The sequence below is a fragment of the Manacus vitellinus genome, unplaced genomic scaffold (assembly GCF_001715985.3).
Source record: "Manacus vitellinus isolate BGI_N305 unplaced genomic scaffold, ASM171598v3 scaffold_1_pilon, whole genome shotgun sequence".
In the NCBI taxonomy this organism is placed as follows: Eukaryota; Metazoa; Chordata; class Aves; order Passeriformes; family Pipridae; genus Manacus; species Manacus vitellinus.
The window spans coordinates 19,965,092-19,978,775 of record NW_021939396.1 but is presented as its reverse complement, the minus strand read 5'-3'; the positions used below and the strand labels follow the sequence as shown (position 1 = coordinate 19,978,775).

The 13,684-nt window shown below is 40.1% G+C and overlaps 1 protein-coding gene across 3 annotated transcripts in view; it reads left to right on the top strand.

Annotated features, from left to right (window-relative positions):
• Positions 1-13,684, top strand: part of GRHL2 (grainyhead like transcription factor 2) — a 71,516-nt gene that overhangs the window by 31,908 nt on the left and 25,924 nt on the right. For all 3 annotated transcript variants that reach the window (XM_018077961.2, XM_018077950.2, XM_018077970.2), the window contains exons 7-8: positions 1,840-1,951; positions 7,039-7,133. In XM_018077961.2, coding sequence (XP_017933450.1) covers positions 1,840-1,951; positions 7,039-7,133 — 207 coding nt within the window. The remainder of the gene's footprint in view (positions 1-1,839; positions 1,952-7,038; positions 7,134-13,684) is intronic.

The window sequence follows — 13,684 nt, the reverse complement described above, 5'->3', positions numbered from 1 at the left end:
TTTACTTTGGACTCAAACAGGGCCCAAGGAACACCACTTTGTTCAGGCCCCAGGGCACTGGGTTATACATTTGGGTTTTTGTGGGTTGAGACCAATTGTTTGTTTGTATTATTGTACTTACTGTATTATTTTAATAAATTGTTATTCTGACTTATAATCTCTCCTTTGAGTTGGGTTCATTCCCCCTGCTGGTTAACTTTTAAACCAGCACACCTGGATTAGCAGTTAATTTCTAGCCTGGTTTCCTGAGGACATGAGGCTGTAGTGTTACACTGTTGGCTAAAGCTGATGTAAGATTTCTCTCTTGCTGCAAAATCTCTTTCCCTGCCACCTGTTCCTTCCCCCTTTTTGGCTCCAGGTCTAGCACTTGCAGAGCTGAAACAGGAGACAGGAGCTCACTGGTCTGACTGAAAACCAGTCCTCATAGGCCTGGTTCAGTGCCACATGAGTTTTGAAGCTGTGATAACAGAAGGGTTGAAGTTGTAAAAGAGAGATGAGACCACATCCTTTTGGAGGATGTAGTTTACAGAAGATTGTGAAACCACGTGCAACTTTCACGATCATGTTCTGTTTGCCAGGGCCCTACTCAGGCGACTCTTGAATTTATTGCCAATTCCATCCAAACCTGACAGAGGTGCAAGAGGTTTTGAAGGTATTAAACCTCTACAAGTTCCATGTAAGTGTTTCATAGAGGAAAAAGATTAATGCTGTCCTTGGTGGAAAAGCTGGTCAGCATGGTCAGATCTGGTTAGTGCATCAGCTGGCCAGGCAGCACGTACCTGATGGGCAACCAGTATGCACAGGAATAACTCAGGGCTTGTCCATGGCATATATTGCCTTGTGCCCATGCGGAGACTGGACATGGAAGATGTGGTGATGGTGTTCAGCTTTTATGCAAAAGGTCACAGAGCATGTGAAGGGTTACAGTGGTGACTGTGTGGAGCGACACAGATCATGAATCAATCGTGATCCAGCTCCTCAGCTTATGAAACAGCTTGATGATGGTTTGACCTTAGTGTCTTGAGGTTAAAGGAAGAACAGGAACAAAAGAGGATATTTAAAAGTGATTTTTTTTGTTCTCTGTGCTTTATTTTCACTTCAGTTTACCTGATAGGATTATTTATTCATTGTTTTGTGGGTTTTTTTTTGTTTTACTTGGCTACAGCAGGGCTTTTAAAAAAAAACTTTATTGCTAATATAAAATTTTGCATAAAGTTTCAATCTGTTTGCTTTGAATCACACAGTTTAAGAAAGGGAATTTAGAACATGAAGTGAAAACCTCAGTAAAACTCAGTAAATACTTACATTGAGTTTGTCATTAAATACAAGTATGCAAGAGTTCTGCTCCCAAGAAGGGTATTTTGACTGTATATGGTAAAACTGAAAATGTCCTGCCTTAGCCAGTGAGGTGAAGCTCCATAACAACACATCCCTTTCAGTGTAATGTTATCTTCCAGAGTGACAAAGAATCTAAACTCCATCACTTTGGCTGGACTCAGATCAGAATTGGAATTGGGGATCCTCTCACTTTGAAATGACCACATTTTAATAAAGGGAACTTAGACTTCTTAAATCTAAGAATATGATTAAATTTTATTTGGACTATTGGGAACATAATCCTGGGCCTTGCATTATTTTCCAACTACATTTCCTCTGCCTGGAGTCTTTAAGTGCACTGCAATGTTGGACTGGATTAAAACCTAGCAATCTTCTACAACCAAAGTATGAGGAGAGGGTGATGACTGGATCAGCATTAGAAGCATATAGGAGATTTTAATTTTTGTGTTTCTGACTATTAATTATTTTAACTAATGTGGTTTCTGGTGGTTTTTTTCATAGAGCGTGGTCATGGTTGTTTTCAGTGAGGATAAAAACAGAGATGAACAGCTGAAATACTGGAAGTACTGGCATTCCCGGCAGCACACAGCTAAACAGAGGGTCCTCGACATTGGTAAGTGTAAGAAGATCTCCAGATGTTTCAGGGAAGATTTCAGATATGGAAAGCTCTGATACCTTGCACAGTACCACAGTTTTTGGCAATGGCTCATCCCTGCTAGGACTGGACAATAGGGTCTATGGAGCAGGATAGGGAGCATGCAGAAGGAATGGTTCTCAGTAGTTACACAGAAGAGCTGCCCCGTGCATGTGTATTTAGTGATCCACCTTCTGCAGCTGGGAAGTCGGGGTCTGCACCTCCTCAAGAGTGGCAGAATGTTTGTTTTCTTTAGTTTTTCAAAGGCTGATCCAGTCTTTGATCCAGTAACAATAGCAGCCAGTAACAGTTGTGTTAGCTAATTGATGTGGAAGTGCAGGCTGAGAATGAGGATGCCTTCATCCTGGTGACTGCAGGAGGGCACAGGACTCCTACACTCGAAGACTTGGAGTCTTGTTGGTGTCAGCACTGAGGGAGAACAAGCTCTGGTGTGCTATCCTGAGAGATCTGTTTACCGTTCATCCCATCTAAGGTATTTACAAGCCTCTTTCAGCCACAGCTGCCCTATCCACATGCTTGGGAGATTTTAGCAGAGGAAGAACACGTACCTTCTGCCAAGGAGCCTGAAGTTTGAATCAATGGCAGTGTCTAGACATCAAGTGCTTCTCCCCTCCCACATGCAGTTTACACATGCAGCCATCTGCAGGATTCCAGTCAAAGGAGTCGGCAAGACCAAAGCAGACAAAGTCTATCTTGTTTTGACCGCCTGAGGGAACCAAACCATTGAATGGCAGGAATGAGAGGAGGCAGAGAGGAGTTTGAAAACAAAGCAGGGTTACTGGTAAAGAACACCACAAGACTTCAGGGGCAATTGAACTGGGTGATCAGGGAATCAGTACCTAAGTGTTTCTACTCACACAATGCCTTTAGCCTTTGAAATGCTGCAGCCTCCTCGGAGCTCCACTTAAGGTCAAGTGTGTTTTGTCAAAGCAGCTCCTCCCGAATCTCCTCTCTGCCTCTTATCATCATTGTTCTGGCTGAACTGTTTCCCCAACTTCTTTGGGTTTTTTCCTTTTTTCTTTCCTTGCCCTTTGGTATAGTTCAGGCAGTAAAATCGCCACCCGAGACCAAATGACTCCTATTGTGACACGTTAAAAGAGCAAGTGTGCCACGTCACAGCTATTTCTGAAGGCTGCCTACTTTTTTGTACTAGTCACTACAAGCTTACAGTACTAAATGCTCATACCTTTGAAAGTATGCGCTCATGAGCTTGTTCCACTGCCATGCCAACACCCTCTGACTCCACTGTACTTGTAGTGTCCTGGCACATTTCAGTCCCTTTCCCCAATGAGTCAGCTTATGATGCATATTCTGTAAAATAGTGCTCTGCAAAACAAGTGCTGTACATGAGCTGTGTGTTTACCTGTGTTAAAGTGAACGTCTTTTAATTTTCCGTTGGTTTGAGATGAAATAGGTCTGTGCTGACTTTTGAGGCACTCTGGTGCATATTCTTTATTTGGACTGCAAACACGAGCACAGCCCAGTGTAGTAAGACTTATTGACTCCTTGTCAGATGTAAGAGCTGTAAGAGCATGGTTCACCTCAGAGTTTTCAGAAGAAAGACCCAGATGTTGCTCAGTAGTGTTTTCTTGAGAACAACTGAAATATGGCCTTAGCCCTTACCAAGTATGGTATTTCTGAAGTACATTTAATTTTCTTTGGCACTTACCTTATGCCTATTTGGTTTATTAGGCCAGAATAGCTCCCAACTACATTTCCCATACAAGTAGCAATCTCCCAGTTTTACCATCAAATGATCTAAATGAGAAACAATCCAAATTTGAAGCTGGCCCTCCTTGAACCAGATAACCTCTAGGGATTCCTTCCATCCAAAATTATATTGAATGACTCTATGAAGATTTCCCTTTACATTAAAAATTCAGGACCTTGTATGGGTCCTGTAAAGGAATACTGAGTTAGTGTCCAGGCCCCAAAGTTAACAGAGAGAATTAGGTGTCTGTATATCTGCATCACCTGTTCCATATATATTTATAGTCTTTAATATTATTTTAACTTGATGTTTGTAGCATGTTTAACATCTGTGAATTCTTTTTAATTGTTTATGAATGCACTTTTAATCTAGAGCATGATGTGGTCTTTAGCAGGCAGAACATCAAATGAGTTTGGGATGCTCTAGTTCTGGGCTCCAGCTGTTCAGCCCTCAGATAGGGGTGGGGACTGTGCTTATGCTGCTTTCTGCAGTGGCACAGGTCTGTCTGTCTGCCTTCTGGCGTGCAGTTATATTTTGGAGATCAGAGGAAATAGTGACTTGCTGCTTCACTCCAATCACATTGGGGTCAGTCACTGCTTTAATTTGTTTTGTGTACTGGCTGGTGCACCTCCTGGGAGAAAGGATGGTTGAATGGGTTAGATGCAGTACCCCGTCTGTAGATGCATTGATATTAATAGCATAAGCTTGTACTTACATGTAAGCAAGTCAGTGCTTGAGGAATAAACCTGAAGGCTTTGATGCTTATTAAGCAAGAAGGTAAGGCATTTTCTAAAATTTAGGCTGTCTGCTATAATTGATTTTTCTGAAGAAGGAGGAAGGCATGTTCACTCTTTTTAGCATGAGTAAAGAGGGCAAAAAACCCAGCTGTCTTTTTCACAGTGCTGTGACGTTTGATCACTAGCTTTTTCTTTTAAAATAATGTGAAATAAATAATTCAATATTAAGTTGCAGCAAATATTGATTATTTAGAATCAGTACAATAATTTGTGAAATACCAGGACAGGTTCAAATATGAAGAGTGGGTGTGGAATCTTTGTGCTCCAGAAACTTGCCTATGTTTTTTTGGGGGGGGATAGTTTGTATTATTTATGTGCACTGCTACTATATATATATATACAAAGAAGCTACAAAGGCTACTACAAAGTTATGTAATGCATGATTAGTAGTTAAAATTAAAAATTTGCCATTGTTTACTATGCAGTTTATGTAACACAAGAGGAAATAATTCCTGTACAACCATTTTCTTGAATATTGAAAAACCCCAACTTTCTCTTTCTGGTAACTCACAGCAGCAGAAGCGGAAAAATTGTAGTCACTCTAACAGCTTTCAAATATCCTTGGATGTAAATTCTTTCTTAATCAACTGAAGATCCTTCTTTAATTGTCTGTAAATTGAGAGGAATAGGATACACTTCTACTTTTTAACAGCGTGTCGCATAGACACTCCGTGAGATTTGTGTATGGCAATTAAGGAAGCAGAGGCATGTGTTGGGGGAAGGGAAGGGTTGGTGGGATGTGAGGTTCTGACAGCCTTTTAGGAGAAGAAAACAAGTGTCTTTACGAGACATCTTGTTCATGTCTTTCCAAAGTGCACCTACACAGCACGCCCATATGCAGCAGTCAGTTGCACAAGGCACTTTCTGGTGAATCATAAATTTAGAGGTGGGTGGATGTGTGCACATGCATATTAAACTACTTATGTGTCTTGTAATTCTTCTCATTTGCATTCCCATACTGAATTTAGATAGTGAAGCCAATGACTTCAGTTAGAAAGGAGATCTGAGTTCTTGGTGGGAATGAAAAGCCTGCCTGCCCTCTCAAATACTGTGTTAATTTACTACATTACCAAATATCTCGTGCTGTTCCTAGGGTCTGAACAGTGATTTTTTTATTGTATCCAAAAATCATTTATGTGTCCCAGGGACACAGTTTCACTTGCCTAGTGAGATGTCAGCATTCTTGTGTTTTAGATGAGAGAAAAGTATACTGATTGCATGTCTCAAATGTTAAATAATCCTCCTTGCAGAAATGGTTTTGTTATAAATGATTTCATAGCAGTTATTATGTAGAAATTATTTTTTAGAGACCAACAGTTTAGAAGAGCAAAGGAAATGAATATTGAAACCATTTGTGTGCCTCACAGAATACAAAAACATCCTCTCTCCATAACTTATTACAAAGCTAAGAATCAGCATGCTTCTAAGGCACAGATTTGGGCAAACATTAGATCAAGGGAGTAATTTCAACCCTCTGGCTCTGAGTCCAGTTACAACCCTCAGGGGATTCTTAGGAAATATATATGTCCCAGAGAGAGTTGATGCATTTGTGTGAACAATCTGGAAGTTCCTTTAATTAAGCAGATGTTACCTGGCACTTCTCTTAATCTGTCAACAAAAGGAAGAAAGTGTGTTAAACTGGCCAGCAAAGGGAGAGAAAAAGGTGGCTTGTTCCTCTTTTCAATAATAAAGACGACCTGGGAGTTGTCTGTTTTACATGGTTTTACACCCTTACTATTTCTAGGGGACTGTTGGGTCAACTATGAAGTCTTCCTCCCTTTTGCTTTCATTCCTTGCTAAAAGCTAGCTTATTGATAATATTAACAGCCCTTTCGGAAGAAGGGAGAAGAAGGTGCAGATTTTGTAGTCAGACAACTTAAAAATACTCTACATTTGTTTGTTTGCTGTTTTAGTTGCATAAAACCGTTGGGAAAAGGATCTTTGTGGGTTTGTTTCTTTGCAGTTTTTTGTTGGTTTGTTTTTTGTTTTGGTGTTGGTTTTTGTTTGTTTTTTGTTTTCCTTTTTTTAATAGAGAAACATTGATCCAGCATCTGGTGCAGTTCCTAGGAAACTTGAAGGAGCTGTGCAAGAAATATACACTACTAATGATATCCTTCAATTATAGCTCTTAGCCTTTTAGAAAGCTTCTTTAGAATTTACTGTAATGCTATTTATTTATGTCAAGTTTTGAACAGTCTCTTTAAATGCTTCAGTAGTTTTTTAGTTAATTTTCCAGTTTTGGCCATTTCTTGGCCAAGCTAATGAAATGCACCTGCTCATTGCCACTAGAGTCACACTTACTTCTTTTTGAGAGCAAGCAATATTTTGTTAGAACATCAGCCAGTGATATACTGTGCGTGTGACTCAAGTTGCATTGTATTATCTCTTTGCAATTAAGGTTATTAATGAATCATAAACAGTACAAGAGGTAGTTTTGATGTGTTAGAGAACCCAGACGAAGAAGCAAAGATGTACTATGAACTGTGAAAGTTCAATTTTTTTTCATTGGTCTTTTGTTTGTTTGTTTTTTCTTACAGCTGATTACAAGGAGAGTTTTAATACCATTGGGAATATTGAAGAAATTGCATTCAATGCCGTGTCCTTTACTTGGGACGTCAATGAGGAGGCAAAGGTGAGGAAAAGCCATGCAGATGGTATCCCTATATAAATACCATCTATCCATAGTCACTGTTCCACTTCTCTCCTTTTTGACATATAAGAAGGGTTGCTGGTAGGTGCCCAGCCTGAGAAACAGTAGAAATTTTTTTTCTTATTTGCCAAGTCAGGTATAGGACACAAGGTGAATGTTTTCTTTCTCTAAACTATCAACTTCCTTTCTACACTAGGAACATCTCAAATAATCAATACTCTGTAAGTTAGACTATACCTTCCCTTGTGTTGGTGCCATTATTTTTCATAGCGTTACACAGACTGTCCTTGCAATTGGGAACAAATGTATTTTTGAGGATTAATGCATTTTTTTTTACTTTTTATTTTTTTTAAATGGTCAAGTACCCTTAGGCATGGAGTTTTTCATTCAGGATTGTGACTGCTAAGTGGATCTATAAACCAGAACAGAAGAGTTTCTTACAGATAAGGTTGTACAAAGGCTGTCAGAGTGCTTCAGCTGCATGGACTAGTGTGGGAGAAGTGAAAAGCTGCCGGTAATTCTAAGAAGAAGTTGGCCCCCGGAAGGCAAACAACAAGGGAAATAGGCTGTGTAAAATGAGTGAGGGTAATGCAGTACTCTTGGGGATGTAGAATTACTAAACAGCAAACACTGTTGAGCTTGGCAAACTCCTGATACCATTTTCATGTTGAATACAAAATGCCCAGTGTTCAAGTAATGCAATGAATCTTTCAAATACAGAGACATCTTCATGCACAATTCCCCACTGCGTTTCTAACAGAGAATTAGAGAGATTGCATTGGAGTGAGTGAGTCCTGTGGGAGATTGTGTCGAGCGCGGGGCGATGGTATTAATACTCACTGCCCTGACTTGCTGACTGAAGGTGCTGAGGTTTGTAGTAACAGGGATTTTCATCTCTGATGCACATCTTAAAAAAAAAGACAATAGTTCTGAAAACCACCCAGCTCTTTCAAAAGCAGGCCTTGGTAAACAGAGTTGTACTTGGCCAGTTGCTAATGTAGTTATATTTACTCATCTAATGATTACATTGTCACCGCCTCAGATACTTCCCTGTTATGTGATTCCATTTCGAACTACAGCTGTATGTTGTCCTCTGCAGTCACAAGAGGTGACTGTTGTGTGTGTGATCATTATGCAAGGAGATACAGCAAATACAGATTTGGGATCTTCAACACAAACAAACTTTCTCAGGGACCTTTACAGAAGCGCTACCATGGCTAGAGCATGGCAGTCTTGTCCCACTGGCATCTACCATCCCCGCTGCCAGGGCTGGCAGTTCTTTAACGCATTTGCAGCTGCTAGCCAGACTTAGCAAGACACCATGTTGATCTAGAAACAAGACAGTCACATCCACTAATGTCAGGTGTTAACCCTGGGACATTTTGTTCTAATCTCACACCATTCACATTGCTCTTGCCTTTGGTGCCACTACATGAAGAACACAACTGTTGCAATGATCACTGGAAATAAAACATACTAAGATTGTAAAATAAAGACTCTCTTACTGTTGCTGGACTTAAAAACTGTCAGGAGTGAAATTTAAGCCCCTTGTATTTCTGCAGGAAGTATTAATTAAAATGCAAATTAGCTTATGCATATTTATTTTGGGGGATAGTTAATAAATATCTGATCTTTTAGGAGCTTGAACTGCAAATGTATTGATAAAAGTAAGAGGATTCATAACACGCTTTGGTGTTGAGCTATGAAGCATGAATCAGGCTGTATGTGGAAGGTTACCACCTTGCCTGCACTAAAGTGTCTCCCTCCCTGCACGTGTACATGTACCCACTTGCTTGCTCCTGTGGGAGAGTCTAATACAACAACCAGTTGCACCGGGTCTGGGGATTCCCATAGGATGCCCTTGTGGTGTTGGAAAGCTGTAAACTCTGAGGCACGTCACTGAAGGCTGTTTTTTCTCCAGCAATTACCTCATCCAAGAGAGATGAAGAATTTCAAGGCGTAATTACAGACTCTTTTCCTAAGCTTTTTGAATGATGATCTTTCAACTGGCTCCATTGTTTCTGCTCAGTGTTGTTTTCTCTTTTCCACCACAATTTCAAGATTAAAACTTAACCCACTCAGAGGCACAATGGCTTTTCTCTTTGGAGTCAGACAAGAGTAGCACAGAGCAGTTCTTTGCAGGGCCTCTGAGATGAGATGTGATGAAGTACTCTGCTGGCCTGGGAAGTAACACAGAAAATGGACTTCTTGTTGGAAGTGCACAGGGGAGTGATCTGGAAAATCAAACAAAAGCAGCAGAAATCACATATCCAAATATGCCTGTCTCTCCTGGGAGACTAAATCCCGCATCTAGGAACACCTATCTGGAACATCAGATTTCTCACTTTCTTACTCCACCTGGAGGGCAGCTGATTTAAATCCCTATTTCTCCTCATTTAGAGCCAGATTTCTCCCTCCCACACACAAGCAGAGCAGACACTCCTCCTCCTCCAAGCCCTTCAGGATGAGGGTATAAAAGCACGGGTGTGGCAGCCAGTCTGCCTGCTAACAGTGAGCCTGCTAAGGGTTGATAAGGCAGCATCTCATGTGGGTCTTATGTGGAAGAAACAGGAATTCAGAGGCAGAGGCCTCTATTACCCCAGTAATGTGATTGTAACTGAGCTGTTGGTTCCAACTCCCCGTGCTTGGTGCCTTGTCTTTCAGCTGCTGCTTGGCAGAACAAGTCAATGGAAAGGGAATCTTGTACAGCTCATGTCAAGCTGTGGAATAATCTCACTATTGCTTTGTGTGGACTAAGGAAACAGCACCAAAGTCAGAAACGCCACTCTGCTGGCGTTTCTGCTGCTGTATCTGGTTGACAGCAGTCCCCTTGCCTTCTGGCAGAGCAGAGTTTGTCCTGGTGTATTCTTACCCTTTTCTAGAACAATATCCTTTTCTGCTGGGGCCCTTATCTAGAAGTCGCTGTGGGGCTTGTGGTTCAGAACAGGATACAGGAAAATAAGGGGAAGACTGTAACCATGTCAAACTCTATCTTATGCTTCCTTAAGACAAATATATTGTACTGTAAGGGAACAGAGGTAGGAAGAGAAGAACAGTTTTGTACAATCCATCTTTGTTTCACTTCTGTATTTAGTTCTGTGTATAAATATGCAACATTTATGGGCAAGGTGATTTTTCAGCTCCCTTTGGTTGAACCTGAATGCTATGTTTGGTATTTTTAAAGGAGTTCTTTAAAAAAAGGTGAGGAAACAAACAACAATTAACAAGAACTGAATGACTTTTAGAAGTCTATTTATATAAATATGCTAGAAGGTAGGTAGTTGCCTTGCTGTTGCCCTATAGAAGATTTTTTTTTTGCAGCATCTGGCTGGTTGACAAAGTTCAAGTGGAGGCTTTTGAACAGAGTTCAGCTTCATTTTTGATAGACATTCATCTGTCTGCTTACAGTCTAATCGCTGACAGAAGTTACTTTGCAAGGAAGATAATTATGAACCAGAATCCTCCTGGTCAAAGGAGAATATATTTGTCATAAATCCTACCAATTCCTTGAGATATGCCTTTTCTGTGATTGGTAATTTTCTAATTTCAAGTGGTTAGGACGGTGTTAATTCTGAAACAGTACATTAATTGAATATTTTTATGGAAAATGCTTTTTAACCTTAAATTCAAAGATGTTACTTCAGTGAGCAGTTGCTAAAGAAAAATGTCACCTTAAAGACACAAAAAATAACTTTCAGTGATACCAAGAGGTTACTGGTTTCTGCTGAGCACCACAACTTGGACATGTGGTAAAGAGACATGTTGGTGGATATATAATTGAGGCAGGTGCTGACATATGCCCTTTGGTGTGCACAGGAGCTGTGCACTCTGCAGTTGTTGTGTATACTTGCGTGCAATCATTGTCCTGCTATATTTAACTGAAATGTAGATCTTTAATCCAAAGCATGCTGAAGCCTCTGGGAACCTTTCCAGGTATTTAATGAGTTTTGGCATAGCCCATACAGTAATAAGCTGTTTTCAAAGAGTGAGTGATTTGCAGGATTAGGTTCTTGGATATTGTGGGCCAAAGTGAGCTCCAATTCCAGCGGGCACAATGGTAAAATCAAGCTTGTAGAGCAGAACTATCTGTAGCAGCGATTTGTATTGTGCCAATCCATATTTCTTTAACATTGCTAGTGATACTTAGGACAGGCTTTGACTAGTATAAGAATTATTTTGTTCATAATCACAAATTTCCTTCTTAAGTTACATCAAATTTAATTTAATTTAATTAGGAAGGAAATTAACATTTTCTCTACTGTCAAAATTTAAAGGTTGAAGGAAGAGATGCTTCATTTTGGGGAGTTAGTACCAGAAATTATTTAGGATTAGACTTGGCAACTACTTTAATAATCCATGTCTGTCTGTGCAAGTGTATATATATATATATATATATATATATGTGAGACATGCACACACATGTGTATATATTAAAGAAGAGTTAACCTGTGGTAGCACATAATGTTGAAATCCAGTGTATACTTGGTAAGTATGCATCTGAGATTCAAGGCAAATGGCATTTTTATGTAGTTGCCTGGGTGTGGTGTGGGTTGAGGAAGCTTCAAAAGAGTAGTGCAAACATTTGCTGGAGACATTTGTATTGAAATAAAACAAAGGTTTTACCTTTGTGTGGGATTTATAAGGTAACGGCTGGCAGGAGAAACTATAAAACCACACTTTTTGTGTATAGGAGGAATGATGGGATTGATGTTAGTCATTTGAGAGACACGTCACTTAACTCTTTGTTGTTACAGTCTGGAGGGATGAACTTTTTAAAAACAGGGTTTTTAAGACCCATCATCCAGGTGTAGGTACTATGTATTACTGGTATTCAGTAGAGAAACTGCTGTAAGTTTCTGATTTTGTGCCATAACACACTCTTCCCTCCCTTCTGCCCCTGGCTCTTTCTGAGACAATGGGAGCCAGAAAGGTAAATAGTAATGAAAGGCTTATATGAAAAGTTTTGTAACTGTAGACCTTTTAAGGTGTATAAGCTGAGAGATCACAGCAGGAGTCATGTTGGCTGAATTAAATGATAAAAAGGGAAATGCACTTCTGAGCCTTGTTTTCTCTTAAGGCAGCTTACTGTGTTTGTGTCTTGTACATCCCTAATTATGCTGCAGTATTTAACAAACAGTCAGTAATTCACATAATAGCAGCTACACCATGGAGGAGTGCCTTCCCTGAAAGAGAGAGTGCTTTTTCTAGACATGCTGTATATCAAACAGAAGAGTTGTCGTTATCTTAGGCCACTTTTGAAACTTTCTCAGCAGCAGATGTTTCTCCAAATTAGTATTTCATTACCAACGGCATGCCTGAGCTGGAGACTAGATGGGTGGAACTCTGCCATTAATTGCTCTAATCTGAGATATACTGACATTAAAAAAAAAGACATCACTATAATGACAACCCAATTGATAGCAAAACATTGTTAAAATCCAGTTTGCACAGGGGAAAAAAAAAGTTTGTAAATTAATTCAGATAGACAATTATATTCACTTTTATTAATAGAGTTCTAAGACAAGTGTAGACAGAGCTGGGGAGGGAAACTGATTTCTACTCCTGCTACTGTTATTTCTACTATGCAAGAGACCTCAGGAAGGAGGATCTTAAACCTGGGTATCTGCCAGGAGAAGTAGAGCAGTGCTTTTTCTTTTCACGTCTGAAGATGGGGTTGTTTTGCCCCTTGTCTCATAGAGAGTGGGAGTACCTGCATTATGGACAGGAGGTGAGAAAGAGAGGAAGATGAGGGTTGTAAAGGGCAAAGCAGGCTGTACTTGGACAGGCAGTTAAAAGCACTGCTGCTCAGTGCAGATCACTGCGTTGTGGAGGTGGTTTCTGGTCAGAGCAGGGGAGAGAGAAGGGTACTGTCCAGGTGTTTCCCCAGGTCCTGTTCGCCATAGCAGCCTGCTGCACCACTGTATTAAAACTGGTGCAAATCTTTAGTTGTGCAAAAAAAAAAAAAAAGGAGACCCTAAAATCAACTCCAAGAACAGGAATACACCCTCTTCTCCTTCCCCTCTACACACTTCCCATGTTTTCTGAATCTAAAGTCAGTGTTGTGCTTTACAGGAAAGCTAATAGAATATTGCATGGAGACAGAAAATTTCCCCCAAATGAATGATCTATGTTAATTTGAATCCATCTGTCTATCTGTGAGGTGCAAATGATATGGCAGAAAGTATAGTACACTTCATGTACGTGAATGTACAGTCATTGCTTCTCAGAGAGATCCTGATGTATTACTGTGTCGGGACAAGATATTGAATCTTACAGCACATATCTATTATTCATGCTGAATAATCTGTTATTGCTGTATAGGGACTCTTGAAACAATAAAGTCTGTCTTCCCCAGCTGCTCCTACTCTGCTCTGTGATTGTGGTGGCAGTGAAAGAGATGACACGCAGTGTATGTAGTTGATTAAGGTGGGACAAGATCTTTTTTTACTTCTCAGCTGAGCATGCAGCAAATGTTGCAGATGTACAAAGTGCTGAGTAGATGCAAAGCCTGCATGTTCCCTCTCACATTTCAA